Source organism: Arachis stenosperma, chromosome 2 (assembly GCF_014773155.1).
Source record: "Arachis stenosperma cultivar V10309 chromosome 2, arast.V10309.gnm1.PFL2, whole genome shotgun sequence".
NCBI lineage: Eukaryota > Viridiplantae > Streptophyta > Magnoliopsida > Fabales > Fabaceae > Arachis > Arachis stenosperma.
Genome location: NC_080378.1, coordinates 4,379,883 through 4,398,671, shown reverse-complemented (window position 1 = coordinate 4,398,671; position 18,789 = coordinate 4,379,883). Strand labels below are relative to the sequence as shown.

At 33.8% G+C, this 18,789-nt stretch overlaps 3 protein-coding genes across 4 annotated transcripts; all 3 read left to right on the top strand.

Annotated features, from left to right (window-relative positions):
- Positions 1-3,482: 3,482 nt before the first annotated feature.
- Positions 3,483-6,693, top strand: LOC130961332 (BTB/POZ domain-containing protein POB1-like). The gene is made up of 6 exons (XM_057887158.1): positions 3,483-3,886; positions 4,371-4,496; positions 4,700-4,821; positions 4,910-4,973; positions 5,075-5,354; positions 5,611-6,693. Exons 1-6 carry the CDS (start codon positions 3,634-3,636, stop codon positions 6,422-6,424), a joined length of 1,659 nt encoding a protein of 552 aa, XP_057743141.1. The 5' UTR covers positions 3,483-3,633; the 3' UTR covers positions 6,425-6,693.
- A 1,991-nt stretch (positions 6,694-8,684) lies between these two features.
- On the top strand, positions 8,685-13,140 carry LOC130961265 (BTB/POZ domain-containing protein POB1-like). Of its 2 annotated transcripts, none has more exons than XM_057887036.1 (6): positions 8,685-9,077; positions 9,442-9,567; positions 9,853-9,932; positions 11,298-11,361; positions 11,456-11,735; positions 11,987-13,140. In XM_057887036.1, the coding sequence occupies exons 1-6, from the start codon at positions 8,849-8,851 to the stop codon at positions 12,798-12,800; spliced, it is 1,593 nt and encodes a 530-aa protein (XP_057743019.1). In that variant the 5' UTR covers positions 8,685-8,848; the 3' UTR covers positions 12,801-13,140. The 2 variants fall into 2 exon arrangements, with proteins under 2 accessions (XP_057743019.1, XP_057743018.1); XM_057887035.1 differs by having other exon boundaries at positions 9,832-9,932; positions 11,987-13,139.
- Positions 13,141-17,097: 3,957 nt separating this feature from the next.
- On the top strand, positions 17,098-18,019 carry LOC130961270 (eukaryotic translation initiation factor 1A). The gene has a single exon (XM_057887040.1). The coding sequence runs from the start codon at positions 17,308-17,310 to the stop codon at positions 17,743-17,745; it is 438 nt and encodes a 145-aa protein (XP_057743023.1). The 5' UTR covers positions 17,098-17,307; the 3' UTR covers positions 17,746-18,019.
- Positions 18,020-18,789: the final 770 nt, after the last annotated feature.

Below are 18,789 nucleotides of genomic sequence, written 5' to 3'. Positions count from 1 at the left end.
TCTCAGATCATTCAAATTCATAAGCCATATAAATAATTCAATTATAATTCATCAACAACCACATCATTTTCATTCACATCTCATTCATCATCATACATCAATCATATCAATCCTTATCCTTCATTATCACACCTCCCATTCCGTCCATCAATAGTTCCAATTCAAAATATAATTCATTCTTTTCTAAATGAATCAAACTTAAAACATGCTCATTTTCTTAATAACTCTAAATCAAACCATATAACCTTTGAATCTAAATCTTTTTAAATAATCATATAAACAAAATCTCTAATTTTTATAAAATTTCGGCAGCATCTCCTCTAAAACTCGGACTTTGCCACCCTTTTCGGGTCCAAACCTGCTTTCTTTTCAATTCAACATACCCTTCCTCATTATCATAACAATCTCCACAAAAATCTACTTCAGATCAACAATTAAACTCATACAATATTCAAATCCAACAACCAAAATTCAACTAAGAGTCATAGTTCACAAATCCTAGGCTTTTAACATAAAATACCTCAAATTAATAATTCACCAAATTATTAGTTAATCAACAAACACCAAACCAACCATGTTCATCAACAATAATATTCAACCATAATTCTCTCCAAATTAACATAACAACATTCACCATCCAAAGTTAGTAACTAATTATCCAATAAACTTCAACTAAATATATTCATCAACAAATTACTAAACATTAAACATACACCTGCATTCCAACTTATCCTATGGTCATCTAGCCTAAGTTTTCACAGAACATTATATATTAAATGCAAGAAACCTAAACCATACCTTGGCCGATTTCCCCGTAACGACCAAAGCAAATTATTTAAAACCAAGGCAGCCCCTTCAAAATTCAACTAATCAGCTTCCTCCAAGTTCCAATATTCACAATTTCAAGCTCCAATTATTTATTCACAACCTAATACACATTCATAACACATATATATCCAATTTAATACTCAAAGCTCAAATTCAAAGAAAATAAAATAGAATTATCGTATCCTCACCTTACCCAAGCTTCACATAAGCAAGAGTGAACGTTTCTCTCAAGCTAATTGGATCCTAAAACATCAGAAATCAAAGAAATTCAATACCCCTTCTCAAAACTCGAAAATTGGGGAAATGAGAGGCTGAAGTGAAATAGCAATTTACCTATGAAATTGTTCCGGTAGAAACGTAGAGCTCGACGCGGTGAACGCGTGGCCGCAAACGGTGCGGCGATCGGAGTTCGGACGGAGGAGTTACGGCATGTTGAAGGTTGCCGTTAGGTTTGGCGTTCTCTTCCTCCCTGGGAGCGTTGCTGCTTCTGTTACGTTAATGAAGAGAAATGAGCTTTTAGGCTCATTTAAATGCTGGCCGGTTGGGCCCACGGGCCCGGTTTGGGTCCGGTTCAACCGGTCCGGCCCGTTCGGTCTAATTTTGGACCGTTTTCTTCGAAATTGGTGTCAAAATTCTCGTTTCGATGAGCTCTGTCCTAATTTGATATAATATTCACATTTCTAATCCTCCTTATTAAAAACTAATTTATTAACTAATTATCTACTAATTAATCGGGGTTTACACTTAATATATAAGTAAGTTGACCATTGAATCAATTTTTTATTTTACGAATCTAGTCCATCTACTAGTAAAAAAGTCCAACTGCAACAAAAAGATTAATTCAATTTTTACAAAGGATTAAATTCTCAAATTAACACACTACCTCATATAATTACCTCCCTACACTTCGATAAACATTCTGTTTACTATTGTTTCGGCTCAGCTAATGTTTTCCTTGTCACAGTAAAACCAACACACGTCTTTTATACAGTGTGTCCAACTCATTTCAGCACTGTAGTATACTAGTATGATCTTAAGTAATTAAGTTTACATTTTGTATTTTGATTTTATTTGGAGTTCGTTTGTTTTTCATTCATCACAATTCTTTTCTCTTTACCCGAATTTATACAAAGTCAGTTCGTCTAGAATCAGTGGGTGCCAAAATTAAATAATGATTATTGTGGTTTAAGTGTTCAATTATGATAAGTAATTACATATTGTGATATTATTTTTCTATAGGTTCTTGTCGACTAGCAATGTAAATTTATTCAAACTAATAAGCATATCGAATTGTTTAGGATGCGTTTGTTTTGTGTTTTTATTTTTAATTTTTAATATTTTTTATATTTTAAATTTTATGAAAAAAATAAAAAAATACTAAACATAAAAATAAAAAATAAAAACGCAAATTAAATACATCCTTATTTTTTTATGTGTAACTTCACTCACATAATCACATATTCACATTTCACATTGAACCAAATGATTGTAAATATATATATTATGCTTTTTTTTATATAAAACTAATTAATACATATTTTTTCTTTCTCAGGGGTATTACCCTCCCTATGTCATTAGAGAATGAGACTAATTCTTTTTTATAATAAGTTTTTTTTTTCTCTTAAATCAGAACCATTCAATTAAATGGGTCTATCCCTAAACAGACTCTATATATCCTCCTAATCGATACATCTAAAATATATTGTCAAAATTATTAAATAAAGAAGAAATTAATTATCTTTGAAGAGGCACTTATATATATTGATTGTAACTGTTTATTTGTTTATTTATTTAATAATATTTAGAGGATTATTTAGAAATTTTTTACCAAAGATAAATTATTTTATTAAATTTCTCATTTTGACTCCAATTAGTTGCTCGATAAATTTTCCTTTCACAACTGTTAGTATAATGCAAATAGTTAAATATTATCATAACATTATACTAATTAGTAGATACTGATATTTTTTCAAAGTGTAATCAATATGAAATTTGAAATTAGTTCACGTAATTTAATTAGTGTTTATTTAATTAAGGTTATAAACCAATTTTAAATACCATATTATAAACCACAAAGTATTTATCTAAAATAATTGTCAAGGTATTTTACGTTAGTATTAAACCAAGATGTGAAACAAAAAATTTGGCAAAAAAGACAGATAAAAATTAATAAAGGTTACATTTATAAAAATTGAAGATTTAATTAGTCATTTTAAATAGTCAAACATCAAATTATCTTATTCCACAAATTTTAGGCACTAAAAAGAAAGGATTATAATAAAAGACGTGTATGCGCTGTTTTTTTTTTAACGGCTCTTATCAATAAGAGTCATATACAATTATATGGACCAAATTTACACTTTTTATTATAGATTTAATTAACATATATTCTAAAAAAATATAATAAATAAATAATTAAAAAATAATTTATAAGAAAAATAAAGTTTAAATTTTTCAAAAAATTTTATTATGTATTTATTGAATTAAAAAATTTAAAATCTATTACTCTCTCGCTTCCAATTTAAATTAATAAATTACTATCGAATTTATTATTATTTATTTTCAGCTACTAAATATAAATATTTTTTTTGCAGGTACTAAATTGTAAATAACCATAACTGCCAGCTTATTATCATTTTCTGCCTCGTCATACTTTCTCTCTCTTTAACCTCTTTCAAACCAAACCCTTAACAAAAAAAACTAAACTTTAAACTAAAAAAAAAAGAGAAAAAGAAACTACTTCTTCATCTTCTTCTTCTTCTTTATTTTGTTCTTCGTCGTTGTTTCTAGTTCCTCTTAGCGTAAATGAAGGATTCGAATTCGGATCTATTCGACCCGGTTATGGTTATGGAGTCAGAGTGGTCTCGCGGCGGCGACGCCGCATCGGAAGCTGATTTTGGGTTCGCCTTCAACGACAGCAACTTCTCCGACCGGATCCTCCGAATTGAGATCATGGACGATCCAGTGGACGCCCGAACAGATTCCGATGCCTGCGCCACCATCGCTGACTGGGCACGCCACCGTAAGCGCCGCCGCGAAGATATCAAAAAGGAGAATGGTATAATAATAAAACCCTAACCCTAGAAAACTATCTATTTCTGCAAAATTATTCTTCGGTTTTGAAAAATTAGATGAGTTTTTGTGCTTGCTGTAGCTCTTAGGTTTCTAGGGTTAGTTTAGTTGTGACATGATTAGCCTAATTTTGGAGAGATTAAGGGGGATAAAAAATTCAAATTGAATTGTGCTGTGTGAATTGTTCAACTTTTCTTGGTTCTTCTTATAATGGAAAACGCTACTATCTATAGAAGATGAGTTATGGCTTCAGTATAAGTGCTAGGTGCTTTGTGTTTCATATTTTGGGCAAGTGTTTTCAATATGTAGGAACAAAAGAAGCGGTATCAGGTATGGTTTTGCTGTTTTGGGTAGTTGTTTGTGAGATAGAACGTAGAAGCTAGAAAGTTTTGTTTTGTGTTTTGTTTTTCTTGGTTCCGCTTTCGGGTTTGTTGATGTTTGTGCATATGGCTTTCTTTTTCTGGCTGCAGCGGTGGATCTTGCTTTGTTGCCAGAGGAACAAGTTTTGAACGGGAATCAACCTGATATGGATGATTTTGCAGCATGTGAAAATCAAGACGAAGAGGCTGTTGCAATGGTTGAGGAATCCCCTTCAGGTATACATATATGGAGTCTTTTATATTTAGGATTCTGATAGTGTTTTTTTCTGGTTTTCTCTATTTTCTCTTTGTAATGGTCAAATATGGAATATGATATTTATGGAAATGGATTTGGATCCTGTAAAGTGAATAGAGTATCATCTTTTTCTCAAGTGTGAACTTGTTTGTTCGCTTGTTAATTCTGGTTAATGCTAATGTAGGTGATGAAGCTGGGACCAGTGTTGATTCAAACTGGAGCATGGATTGCACTTCAGTTGTGAGAGTTAAAACACTGCATATCAGTTCTCCTATTTTGGCTGCTAAAAGCCCCTTCTTCTATAAGGTAGATGTCTCTTTACTTTGGTTTTTCTTTTTCCTGTTTTTTGGAAGTTATGTTTGCTTAGGCAAGTTTATTTGCTTTTTCTTTTCAGCTTTTCTCAAATGGGATGAAGGAATCAGAGGAGAGGCATGTTACCTTAAGAATTAACGCATCTGGTATTAACATATGTAGAAATTCCATAGAATGTTTTCAGTCATTTCTGTGACCCCTCAAATAGTTTGTTTTACATATGCTTTATTTCTTTTGCCTTTTACAGAAGAGGCAGCTCTCATCCAGTTACTGAATTTTATGTACAGTAGCACTTTGACCAATACTTCAGCACCCGATGTGCTGGATGTGTTGATGGCTGCTGATAAATTTCAAGTTGCGTCATGCATGAGATATTGTAGCAGGTTATTGCGGAATATGCCCATGACACCTGACTCTGCATTGCTCTACCTAGAGCTTCCATCTAGTGTCTTAATGGCTGATGCAGTCCAACCATTGACTGATGCAGCAAAGCAGTTTCTTGCTGGTCGATACAAGGATATAAGCAAGTAAGTGTTTAGTTCTTTGATTAGTTTCAATCACTTCATATATGACACAAACATTATAAGCTCTGTAGTGACTATTGTTTTCCTTTATACTAAGTGGGGCCCACCTTTCTGTTTACCAATGAAATTACAACATAAATTTCTGATTGTCAATTCTTTTGGAAAACATTAGTTTCTTTCCATGCCATTCTAGATTGTTTTCACTCTCAACGTTGGCATTTCCATTTGAATACTAAGTCATGTCACGTTATGTGTCCAGATATCAAGAAGAGGTTATGGCCTTGCCATTAGCTGGAATAGAAGCTATATTGTCTAGTGATGATCTCCAAGTTGCATCTGAAGATGCTGTATATGACTTTGTGTTGAAGTGGGCTCGAAATCAGTACAGCAAACTGGAAGAAAGGCGGGAGGTCCTGGGTGCACGGTTGGCACGTTTGATTCGCTTCCCTTACATGACCTGCCGAAAACTAAAGAAGGTCTTAACCTGTAATGACTTTGATCATGAGGTTGCATCCAAGCTTGTAGTCGAGGCACTATTTTTCAAGGCCGAGGCTCCACACCGGCAACGATCGCTGGCAGCAGAAGAGTCTGCCTCGTTGAACCGCCGTTTTGTTGAGCGAGCATACAAATATCGCCCAGTTAAGGTGGTAGAATTTGAACTTCCCCGTCAGCAGTGTATTGTGTACTTGGATTTGAAGCGGGAGGAATGTGCCAATTTGTTCCCATCCGGCCGGGTTTATTCTCAAGCGTTCCATTTGGGGGGACAAGGGTTTTTCTTGTCAGCACATTGCAACATGGATCAGCAGAGTTCTTTCCATTGCTTTGGGCTGTTCTTGGGAATGCAGGAAAAGGGTTCTGTTAGCTTCACTGTGGACTATGAATTTGCAGCGAGGTCTAGGCCCGCAGAGGAATTTGTTAGCAAGTACAAAGGCAACTACACATTCACAGGAGGAAAGGCCGTCGGGTATAGAAACTTGTTTGCCATTCCGTGGACATCATTCATGGCCGAGGATTGCCTTTATTTCATCAATGGTGTCCTACATCTTAGAGCGGAGCTCACTATCAGACATTGAGTCCTTCCTTTTATTTAATAATCTTTTGTTTCAATGGGTAGCTCTGACCTGTCTATGCTCTTCAGCCATCAGTATCTCATTTTCTGTAACTAGCTATAGTACTTTGTATCTCAATATCAAGGAATGTTCAATTGATGGCTAATGCTGTGTGAGATCAAAGGGTCAATTAGGACTTACTGATACATTATTTAGATAATGTTTAGACAATCCAGGTTTCCAAATGATCCTGGAATCTCAAAATCCAAATCTTTGATCTGATTTCACACTAAGATGTTGTCATTGAGCTATTCTTAATTTGGCAGGTAATGTGTTTTCTTCATAAAATGAGGTTAATTGTTTTGCACTTGCATCTAATTATGTGTTATATTATTATTAAGAGAGAAAATGTTAGTATTCTGTAAGAGGCAAGGTTGTGGAAGAATTAAGAAAGCAAACTCTGATTCTATGCTATGCTATTCTCATTGCTGGATGGGGGAATCTTATTCTGATTATTAATAGAATAAAGGATAGGAAAACATAATTCTGAGGTGAAGGCTGTGGAATCTAATTCTTCACGAATGCATGTTGATATATGATCAGCAATAATGCTATTTCAACATATTGTGTGCTTTCTATGGATATCTAAAAGTGTTTGTATTATGTTCACTGATAATTAGATGGAGACTCTTAAATATTCATCTTTAGAGATAATGGGTTGCTACCTTCCTACTTCCATGGACTCATGGTGATGGAATGATTGGAATCATGGCATTGTTAACACATGTTTGGGATAAACAACCTTAAAAAAAGAAAAAAGAGACATTGTGATCTTTTCTCTCTCCAATTCCAAGGTTATATTTGTCACTTTTTTATTTTTCATATTGGAAAGATGGAGTATCTCATGAGTATGAGAGAACATGGTTCTTTACGTAAGTGTGATGGTTTGGAAATCGCTGGGTCCGATTTCATGACTTGTAAAATTTTTTCTCATCCAGCAAAGAAATTGTTGGGTCCGATTTCTTTGGACCCAAAAAAATTTGAATGTAAAGCATGAAATCGGTGGGTCCGATTTCCATGCACTGCCTTTCATAAACCACAAATCGGACGGTCCGATTTGTGTCCCCTTTCAACTGCAATAGATCGGACCGTCCGATTTTTTCCCTTCACCTGAACGCCGTCACAACGATGTAAAACTCCCCCAAATTCCATAACCCAGCATTACACCAAACTTGGTCTCATATAAAAAAAATTAGCCTATATTTGTTTGGAGAGAAGTAGTGGGAAAATAAAAGGGAGGAAAGAAAAATTATAAAACTTCTTTCATAAATTACACATAAAAATTTATATCTTTTCTTCTCTCTTTTCTGATTTGTTTTATTTCTTTCTAACCAAACATAACTTAGGTAATGACTTTTCATAAAAAAATTTAAAATTTGGTTATTATTGCATTTTTTTTGGTGACGTTATTATTGCATTTAGATGACTGTTTAAACAATGTGTTAAAAAATTAATTTTTATTGATTTGCTAATTCATAATTTTTGTTTATATAGAATTATTTTATACTAACCGTTTATAAAAATCTATTTTTTAAAAATTTTTTATTTTTTAAATATTTTAGATGATTAAGTCAATTAATAATTACAACGAATACTAATACTTTGTGTTAGAACTTAGAATATATTAGAATCAATTAACATTGATTAGAATTATTTAGTATATCTAAATATTTATTATAGGATATCATGTATTTATTATTTGATTATTTGGATTCTCTTAACACTTATAAATATCTTTTTATATTGTATCCTTTCATACAATTTGAATAGACACAAATCTTTTTTCTACTGCTCTCTTATCTTTCTAACACTTTCCAAGCCGAGTAAGTAGTACAATATATTTTAAGAGTAATGCTACACATCTAAGTTTTTTTATGAACCAAGTTCAACCAAGTTAAACAATAAGACTTGGAATAATACTAGTTATAACTTATTTTTATGTTAGACAAACTTAATTGAATTTGGTTAACAAAAAGACATAGATGTATAGTATTATTCATATTTTAAATTCTTAAAATTAAATTATGAACTCTCCGAAAATTTAAATCTTAAAAATAAAATTTTAAACTTTAAATTTTGAACTATAAATTTAAAATTTTTAATTAGCAAAAAGTATAATATTGTTATTTAATAAATAAGTATTTTTTGTACAAATAAGCAAGTAAGAAACGTTTTAAGAATGAGTCAATAATTACGCATAAATACAAAATAAGCAGTTACTGAGTCACCAAAAAAAAAAATAAGCAGTTACTGATTTCTTCTGTCACACTTTCTCTCTGATACACCTTCTTCTTCACCTTATTAATGCATTTGTAGGGTTTATTCTTCCTCTTCTTCTTAATTCGGTGGATTGTTAGCGTTTCGAATTCTGATCTATTCGAAGCCGTTATGGCCTCTGAAGCCGATTTTGGCTTCGCCTTCAACGACATTAACTTCTCCGACCGTATCCTACGCATTGAGATCACCGACGACGAGCCTGTCGACGAGCGTATCCGCCGCATCGAGATCACAGACGACGGACCTGTCGACGCCCCACCGGACCCCGATGCATGCGCCACCATCGCTGACTGGGTTCGCCACCGCAAGCGCCGCCGCAAGGACATCAAAAAGGAAAACGGCATGGGAAAAACCCTAAACTAAAACCACAATCACTTCTGCAATCCTTTTTTTGGTCGATGATGAAAATTAACTGAATTTTTATGCTTTTGTGCCTGCTTGTTACGCGTTTTAGGTGTATAGGGTGAAATGCGTAACTTGTTTTTTCGGAAAAATTAAGAAGTGGAAAATTCGTAATTTTTTTTTTCTCTTGGAAAATATTTCTTAGCCAGAAAATTTATGAAAATTTTCATTATATAAAAAATAAAATAGAACAAATGTTAATCATTCATGACTTCGAATTTGCTACATGCATGCCAACTGTTTGTAGAAAATTTGAGGCACAGTGTTTTGAGAATAAAGTATTGTGCTTTCTGTTGTGGCAGATGTGGATCATGCTATGTTGCCAGAGGAACAAGTTTTGAACAAGTATCAACCTGATGCAGATGATTTTTTGGAATGTGAAAAGGAAGACGATGATCTTGTTGTGATTGTTGAAGAATCCCCTTCAGGTATTTCTATTGCATTGAAAAAAAGAGGTTTGGGGAGTCTGTACTCAGTTATCGATTATTGAGTCTATTGCATTGAAACATTAATCAATTATAAATGTATTGTTTGATATAAACAAGAGTATAACTGGAACTAGAAATTAGTGTTTTGCAAAGAGTATAAATGTCACCTATTGACTAGATAATAGATATGTTCTGCTTAATAATGAAGTTGTTGGTTCTGCACTAATTTACAATTTTTTTTAATTATGGTTTTTGCTAATGTAGGTGATGAAACCGTTGATGCAGATTGGAATTTTGTTCGCTCTGTGAAAACATTACATATGAGTTCCCCTATCTTGGCTGCTAAAAGTCCCTATTTCTACGAGGTAGATTTTCTTTTGTCCTCATTAAGGCTTGGTTTGGTAAAGCTTTTATTTTTTTAGAGTACTTTTTAAAAGTTACTGTATTTGCGTTTGGCAAAATCAAATTATAAATGACTTTTAATAAGCGAGTATAAAAGTTATTGTATTTGCGTTTGGTAAAACAGATTTTAAAACTTAAAAAAATTATAATAAATATGTTTATAACGAAGAATAATGTTTTTTTTAAATTCTTTAAAATTTCATATAATATTTTAAAATAAAATAATTTTAAAATAAAAAATTTATAATAAACATAAATATAATAAATAAACTCTTTTATCTTTTAACTTTAAAATTTTGTATAAGACTAATAAACATACAATATTATTCTATTCTAGTAGGCCAATAATAACACAGGAACCAGATATATTATAAAAACAAAAGAATAATAAGATAAATTAATTAACATTACTTAAAAAAACCACGAGAAACAATAAACTGATAATATGATTCATGAATCAAATTTTGGAGTTCTAATTGAATCGATGGAAACTTTATTTTGATACTAACTAAAATTCTAGAGACCAATAGTTTAAATATTCACTCTCTGTACTAATATAAATTGAATTATCATTAGTCAATAATAAAATTTGTATGTAATCCAATGTTAGTACTAGGTACGTCCATTACCCACCTATATATATTGGCTCACCTTTACAGATCACAGAAAATAAGACACATATCTCAAATAAACTATTCTTATGATTATATATCTATATTTACATATGTATATACATGTTATTATAATTTTAACTAATGTTCATGCAAGTAAAATTTTATGATTGGTTTTCATAAATCAAGTCAACTACCTCTTCATGTTTCAAAGAACAGAAAAAAAACAAACATAATAGATCTATGAAAAAATACAAAAACGACGCACAAAAAAATAATATAAATAGATAGAAGTTCATACTTAATATGTGATAGAGATGTATTTGTGTTGAAATTTGTGAAGATTAGGTTGAAAAATAAAAAATATATGAAGACTATTAGAATTTGTAAAGGTTAGGATGAGAAGTTAGAAATATACAAGGATTTCAATGGCAATACAATAGCGAGAAATATGTGCGTGAAAATAAATAAAATTTGGTAAGGACAAGCCAGCTTTGAAAAGCTCCTGCTTAGGTGCTTTCAAAAGCACCCCTAACTTTTAAAAGCCGCAAGCACAAGCACTTGGGCTTTTTAATTTACCAAAACGCAAAATGATGTGCTTGTGCTTTTTACTATTTTTAAAAGCATAAGCACCTCTTGGAAAAGCTTTACCAAACCAAACCTAATTTTGCTAAAAATATTTTCAATTGCTTAGAGCTATTTGTTTCCATGTTGCAGCTTTTTTCAAATAAGACGAAGCAGTCAGAACAAAGACATGTCACCCTGAAAATTAATGCCTCTGGTATAAAACATAAAAGCTTTATAGTACCTATTTATTGAGCGTTCCCCCAAATAATTTTTTCTTACAAATGCCATGTTTCTTTCGCTTGTTACAGAAGAAGGTGCTCTTATGCAGTTACTGAATTTTATGTATAGTAGTACATTGACCAATACTTCAGCGCCAGCTGTGCTGGATGTGTTGATGGTTGCTGATAAATTTAAAGTTGCATCATGCATGAGACACTGTAGCTCGTTGTTGCGGAATATGCCCATGACAGCTGACTCTGCATTGCTATATATAGATCTTCCTTCTAGTGTCGAAATGGCTGAAACAGTCCAACCATTGTGTGATGCAGCAAAGCTGTTTCTTGTTAATAAATTCAAGGATATAGCCAAGTAAGGGTTACCCTATTTTACAGAAGATTGTGTTATCTTATATTCCGGGAACCGTGAATTGTTTTTTATTATTCTTTTTTTGTATCTGTGATTTACTATTTCCTCCTGTACATCCATTTTGTTTGCTGGTGAAATTTTCAGTTTCAATTTGTTTCCGTCCATTCTTTTGTAGAACACTTGTTTCTTTTCATGCCATTCTGCATGCTTTTCTGTCTAATGTTGCTTTTCGCTTTGAATGCTAACTCATGCAGGTATCAAGAGGAGCTAATGACCTTGCCATTAGCTGGTATAGAAGCAGTAATTTCTAGTGATGATCTCCAGGTTGCATCTGAAGATGTTGTATATGACTTTATCTTGAAATGGGCTAGAAGTCGCTACGGCAAACTGGAAGAAAGGCGACAAGTCCTGAGTAATCGGCTCTCACATTTTATCCGGTTCCCTCACATGAGCACCCGGAAACTTAGAAAGGTCTTAACGTGTAAGGACTTTGATTATGAGGTTGCATCCAATCTTGTACTTGAGGCCCTTTTTTACAAGGTTGAGGTTCCACACCGCCAACGGTCACTAGCTGCAGGAGATTCTTCCTCATTGTACCATCGTTTTGTTGAGCGGGCATTCAAGTATCGCCCAGTTAAGGTAGTAGAATTTGAATTTCCCCATAAGCAGTGTATTGTATACTTGGACTTGAAGCGGGAGGAATGTGCGAATTTGTTCCCATCCGGCCGGGTGTATTCTCAGGCATTCCATTTAGGCGGACAAGGGTTTTTTCTGTCAGCACATTGCAACATGGATCAACAGAGTTCTTTCCATTGCTTTGGGCTGTTTCTTGGAATGCAGGAAAAGGGTTCAGTTGGCTTTACCGTCGAGTATGAATTTGCGGTGAGGTCTAAACCGATGGAGGATTTCGGAAGCAAATACAAAGGCAGCTATACATTCACAGGAGGAAAGGCTGTTGGCTATAGAAATTTGTTTGCCATTCCATGGACTTCATTCATGGCTGAGGATTGTCGTTACTTCATTAATGGTGTCCTACACCTTAGAGCTGAGCTAACCATCAGAAACTGAAAACCTTCTTTGGTTTAGTCTTCTGATGACTAGCTATAGTATATTCACCATTTTGTAAGTTTAATACATGCAGGCAATGGGAAATAGGTGGCTAGTGCTGCATGAGATCAAAGTATTCATTGGAACTTTTGATTAGTTACTTGAATGATGATTAGTGTATCTAACTATCTATGTTCATAGTTAGAAACTAGTCATTCTTGCAAAGTTAGGACTATGACTATCTATGCCTTAGACTCGAGAATAGTGTGAATATTATATTATATATTATACTTGGCGACAAGGATATTGTGTAAATTAACCATGCTTTTTTTTATGCTATTCTTGAGTCCTACTCTAATAATAGCTCAAACTAAGGATTAAGGATCTCAAATTCGGGAAGTCTGTGGTGAACGATGTAGAATCTGATTCTTTATGCGAAATGAAATGGAAGTTCCTAATGACCACAAAAAAATAAAAAAGGATAAAGAAAATGCGACTTCGAACAAAATCACAAATAATGCTTAAATAATTGTAGTCACACCAAGCCTATGGAACATGCGAGTGCTGTTGATGGAAAAATAAAATTCAATGAGGAATTTGATTCGTTCTTAGTGAACACGTCATGGGTATATTGTTAGAGATTTGTTTGGAAAAAATAAACACGAATGCTTTGATAAGGAGCTGCTAGTTTGTGATTGGAGAAGTCTTTTTTCAATTTATCGGGGTTACTTTGCAAATTTCACTACGCCATTTGAATAAGATTTTTCTTAAAAAATCATAAATTATTGGTCCCAAAAAATTTTAAATCAGACACTTTAGTCTCCCAACTAAAATTAATTAATCGATTGGTTCCTAATAATTAACTTTATCAGTCACTTAGGTTTTTTGTTCCGTCAACTTTAATGGGAGACAAAATAGTCCCTGACAACTCTAACAGAGGATAAAATAGTCCATATCCCCTCTATTCGGAAATGACGCCGTTCTGCCCCAATTTCCATCATATCTTGATTAACCCTAACATTTATATTCTTCTTCTTCTCCTTCACAATCTTTTTCTCTGTCTTCTCCTTCCTCCTTCGACATCATATGCAAATTCTCATTTGGAATGGACCTCGAGTGCTTCATTCTTTCTCTCTCGAGTCCAAACTGGCAGACAACTTCAACCTCGCATCCAAGCTATCAGTACAGTGACCAATGTTGTTCTCGCCGCTCATATGAAAACTAAAGCGATTATTGAACGTTTGGAGAAGAAGCTAAAGGAAGCGATCGGAGTAGTGGACAATGTGGTCATGCAGATAATAGGGCAAAGGAGGAGGGAGATGGCGACGACAAAGACGACAGGTCTTAACAAATCGGACTTGCTGTCTAGATTCATGAGATTCATCGAAGGCGACAAGTACTTGAGCGACATAGTCATTAGTTTTCTTAGTATGAATTTGTTGAGAACAAGTTAAGGATTTTTCTTCTTGTGAACATTGAAATTGCAGAGTGTGCTTTCTGTAGCTTGAAGTTGCAGTATTAGACTATTAGGGTTATGCGAGATACGATAAAAATTGGAGGGAGAACAGTGCCGTTTCCTATCAGAGGGGGTTAGGGACCATTTTATCCTCTGTTAGGATTAACAGAGCAAAGGACCTAAGTGACTGACGGAGTTAATTGTTAAGGACAAATCAAATAATTAATTTTAATTGGAGAATAAAGTGTCTGGTCCAAAATTCTTTGGGGACTAAAATGAGTAAATACTCTAAATTATTAAAGCAATTAATTTTTAAATGTATTAGTACGATTTTAGTTCTTAAGGTTTAGATAAAAAATTTTATTCGTCTCTAACTTTTTTTGCATTCAATTTCATCCTTGAGATTCAACTTAATTTTAAAATCGTCCTTGATAATTATACCATCAATGTCATCATCTCCATCACACCTTCAGAAGAGAGAGAAATAGAAACTCAAAAACAAAGAAGGAAGGCTCGCCGTCGCCCTTGCCGCACCTCGCCGTTGCCCTTGTTGAGAAGTAAAGACTCAAGAAATTAGTTTTGTATGATTAGCTAGTGTTGGTTAGTTAGTTACTGGAGGTTGTGAATTCTGGTATTGAGGATCTTATCTAAAGAAGCAATTCTGCACCATATTGATATGGCCAAGTTTGCCACATAATTGACACTGTGGTTGTTGAGTACCAAACTTTCCACCACGGCCAAGCCTACCTTCATGCCCTCTTCTTCCACCAGCTCCTCTGTTAAAGTTATACCAAGGAGTTAAAGGAGTATATGCTAAATTGACCAAAACAATTCCTTGGTCAGATTTCTTGTATCTTTCAAGTAAATCCTCATAGCCAAGTAAAAAGGACTCAAGTTCTTAAATTGTAAAATTTGACATCCTTGACATTACCGATGTAATATATCCATGATATTCTTCTGTAAGACCATCTAAGATAGCTTGAATATGATCATGGATCATCCTCAGTGAGAGGATATCCAATGGCTAAAAGAGAATCCACCAATTTTCGAATGATAGTCAAGTATTTAAGGTTTAGGGTTTAGGACATTCTTGATAGTAGAGGTTGAATTTGGAAAAAGAAACGTTATGGATCTTCACAACTTTGCTCTTGATACCATGTTAGAAGAATGAATTGATACAATAGGACTTCACAGTAGTAAAACTTCTTGCTGAAAGGCCAAGACTCTCTCTCTCTCTCTCTCTCTCTCTCTCTCTCTCTCTCTCTCTCTCTCTCTCTCTCTCTCTCTCTCTCTCTCTCTCTCTCTCTCTCTCTCTCTCTCTCTCTCTCTCTCTCTCTCTCTCTCTCTCTCTCTCTCTCTCTCTCTCTCTCTCTCTCTATATATATATATATATATATATATAAAAGCTTACTAGAGCAGGGGTATTAGTTGAGCTATTGAGGTGTTGCAAAACTCGCTCCCTCCCCCCGTTGCGACTCGCCCTCGCCTCGTAGCGACGCGCCTGGTCCTCGCCATTGTCTCGTGTTCCTCGTCATTGTCGGGGAGGTAGTGGTAGTAGTCGTGTTTCTTTCGTTTTCAGCATCACCGCCACGCCTTCCTTCCCCTTCCCCTTCTCATCCCTTCCTATTATCCATTGTGATTCTTGTAGAATATGAGTGAGCTAACTGAAAAATTTTAATTCCCTTTTTTTCTCTCTCTTTTCCTTCTTCACAAACTCAATTTTTCGAACATGGATTGTTGTTGTTTTTCTTGGTTCTTTGGTTTTTGAGAGAAATTGGAGAAAAAAAATAATATGTTTGTTGTTTTCTTTAATGTCTAATTTTCTTGTTAATATTTGTTATGACGATGACGATGGTAATTTTTTTTGTTTTTTGCTAATGATAATTGTTTTGATATTAAATTGTTATTTTGCTTTTGATTTATTTGAGACTGCTGTTAAAGATTGGGTTTTCTTGTTGGATTCATTAACAAATGGTGATGGGATGGTAGTGAATGGGGTGGTATAAATGGTGATGAGATGGTTATGGGTGGAGTGGTAGTGAATAGGGTGGTAAAAAAAAAGAGATATTTTTATCATTTAAAAAATGAATCTGTCTTTTTGGATGATTTTAAAACTGCGTTAAGCTGTAAGGACGATTTTATATATACAAAAAAGTTGGAGACAAAATTTTTTTTTGATCTAAACTATAAGGACCAAAATCATACTTAATTCTATTAGAAATTATAACGTATATTTTTTTTTTTAAAATTAGGAGTGAGACTTGAATCCGTAACTTTTTGATAAGTATGAAAAGACTTATTATTTGAGATATAATTCACTAACAAAATTAAAATGTGTTTATTGTAAAGGTAATTATGAGAAGCATCAATTTTAGGTGATAATATAAAAGAACTTATAAAAATATATTCTATCCAAAATGCAGCTAAATTACGATTAAGAAGTTTGTAAGATAATAACATACTACTGTACTGTTCAAAAAAAATACTATGAGAGAACTTTGTCCCAATTTTCCTATTATTAACATCTATAATTTATCTTTATTCATAAAATTTACATAAATAATTTTTTATAAAGACTAAAGTTCCTAGCATCTTGCGAAAATTGTATTCATTAGACCCAAAATAAGTTAAATCCAGATGCAAACCAGGGGCAAAAACGTCTTTCCATCCACAAAATACATGCCCAATTTCATCCACTTAGAAAAATCCCGAAACCGATAAATTTTATATGGTATATTTATATAAATTTATAACAAATAAAATAAACAAGAGTGTCAATATTTAATTATTTAATAATAATAATAATAATAATAATATTATTATTATTATTATTATTATTATTATTCCTTACGCAAACTCACGGAAAAGAGAACAAAAGCGAGAACAATCGCGTCAACCCCAAACACAATCCCCAAATTCCGCAATCGTAAAAATTTAGGGTTTCAGAGAGAGAGAAAGTGAGAAACACACAAACGCAAACACAGAAAGAGCGAGCGAGCGAGAAACAGAGAGAGAATCCCCTCAATTTTCTAGAGAGAGAAAGCTCGAGAACCTCGAGCATCCACAACAAGCATGCCGAAGAACAAGGGAAAGGGAGGAAAGAACCGCAAGAGAGGAAAGAACGAAGCCGATGACGAGAAGCGCGAGCTTGTTTTCAAAGAAGACGGTCAGGAATACGCTCAGGTTCTCCGCATGCTCGGTAACGGTCGCTGCGAAGCCATGTGCATCGACGGAACCAAGCGTCTCTGCCATATCCGTGGTAAGATGCACAAGAAGGTTTGGATCGCCGCCGGTGACATCATCCTCGTTGGTCTCAGGGATTATCAGGACGATAAGGCTGACGTCATCTTGAAGTACATGCCCGACGAGGCTCGGTTGCTGAAGGCGTACGGTGAGCTTCCCGATGGTGTTAGGCTTAACGAAGGAATCGGTGGTGGCCTTGATGAGGAGGATGATGGTACTGGTAATGATTACATCGAGTTTGAGGATGAGGATATCGATAAGATTTGAGGGGATGGAAACAAAGGTTTGGTTTTTAGGGTTTCGGGAAATTGAAATTGAAATTGGGGATACCCTAATAGCGCAAATTGGGAATGAGAAGAAGACGACAATAGAATTACTATTGTGTTACTTTTATTAATATTACTATTATTATTATTACTGCTGCTGCTGTTACTTTTTAATTTTCGTGTAATGCTTGGAGCTTTTTTTTAGTTGTGTACTGTGAGATATGGATATGGATTTGGTGGAATTTGAATGAAATAATAGCTGAGTTATGTTGTTATCTTTTTGATGTTTGGATTTTTTGTGATATGGTATGTTTTGGAGCGTTTGATGATGCGATTGTTTGTGATGTTTGTTGTATGGTTTTGAGATTGTATTTCAATTTTAGTTGATTAATTGACATAGATTATGTGTGTTTGGATAGTTTGGGAGGAAGAGAAGGGAAACTATCAATCTACCCCTCTGCCATAAGACCCTTATTAGCATAGTCATAGGTTTGGTTCTAGTTTTGTGGTCACTGGTGATTGATTATCTCATCTTGTATCATTAGAAAGAATGTTGGTGTGGTTTGATGCCTGATCTAGTAGTGCTGTTGAAAGGTTAGTATTCAGTTCTGGGCAATTAATTCACTTCATGAATTAGATCATGTACATCTAAGGTTGTGGTTTGAGCCTTTTTGATCATCAAATTTCGGTTCTTCAATCAAGGGTTTCACTTTGAGGCAAGTTGTTGCTCTGTAGGTATTAGTATGAAGTAATTCTAATGAGCCTTGTTTATTCATTTTTAATATAAATAGATGATGGTTAGTTTCCTCCATTAGAAGGAAAGAACTTCTCAATCATAAGCATATTTATCATCAATTAATTGAAGCAAACGTTTTCTTTAACTTTGTTTTTTATAATGCATTGGTAAAAAGTAAAAAAAAGTCTATTTAAGTTTCTTCCTGTAAAGGAGATGAACAACCGATAACTTTAGAGGTAAATGATACATTCTCTTCACAAAATCAATATATTTTATAACCTATTCGTCGAATATAAATATCCAGATGCG

What these genes read in the sequence shown, in the direction of transcription:
- LOC130961270 (XM_057887040.1), top strand. Translation starts at nt 17,308, where the DNA reads ATGCCGAAGAACAAGGGAAAGGGAGGAAAGAACCGCAAGAGAGGAAAG.
- LOC130961332 (XM_057887158.1), top strand. Translation starts at nt 3,634, where the DNA reads ATGAAGGATTCGAATTCGGATCTATTCGACCCGGTTATGGTTATGGAG. An exon ending in GGTTGAGGAATCCCCTTCAG is followed by an intron (nt 4,497 to 4,699) that starts GTATACATATAT and finishes ATGCTAATGTAG; the next exon opens with GTGATGAAGCTGGGACCAGT. An exon ending in CTTAAGAATTAACGCATCTG is followed by an intron (nt 4,974 to 5,074) that starts GTATTAACATAT and finishes TGCCTTTTACAG; the next exon opens with AAGAGGCAGCTCTCATCCAG.
- LOC130961265 (XM_057887035.1), top strand. Translation starts at nt 8,849, where the DNA reads ATGGCCTCTGAAGCCGATTTTGGCTTCGCCTTCAACGACATTAACTTC. An exon ending in GGACATCAAAAAGGAAAACG is followed by an intron (nt 9,078 to 9,441) that starts GCATGGGAAAAA and finishes CTGTTGTGGCAG; the next exon opens with ATGTGGATCATGCTATGTTG. An exon ending in CCTGAAAATTAATGCCTCTG is followed by an intron (nt 11,362 to 11,455) that starts GTATAAAACATA and finishes CGCTTGTTACAG; the next exon opens with AAGAAGGTGCTCTTATGCAG.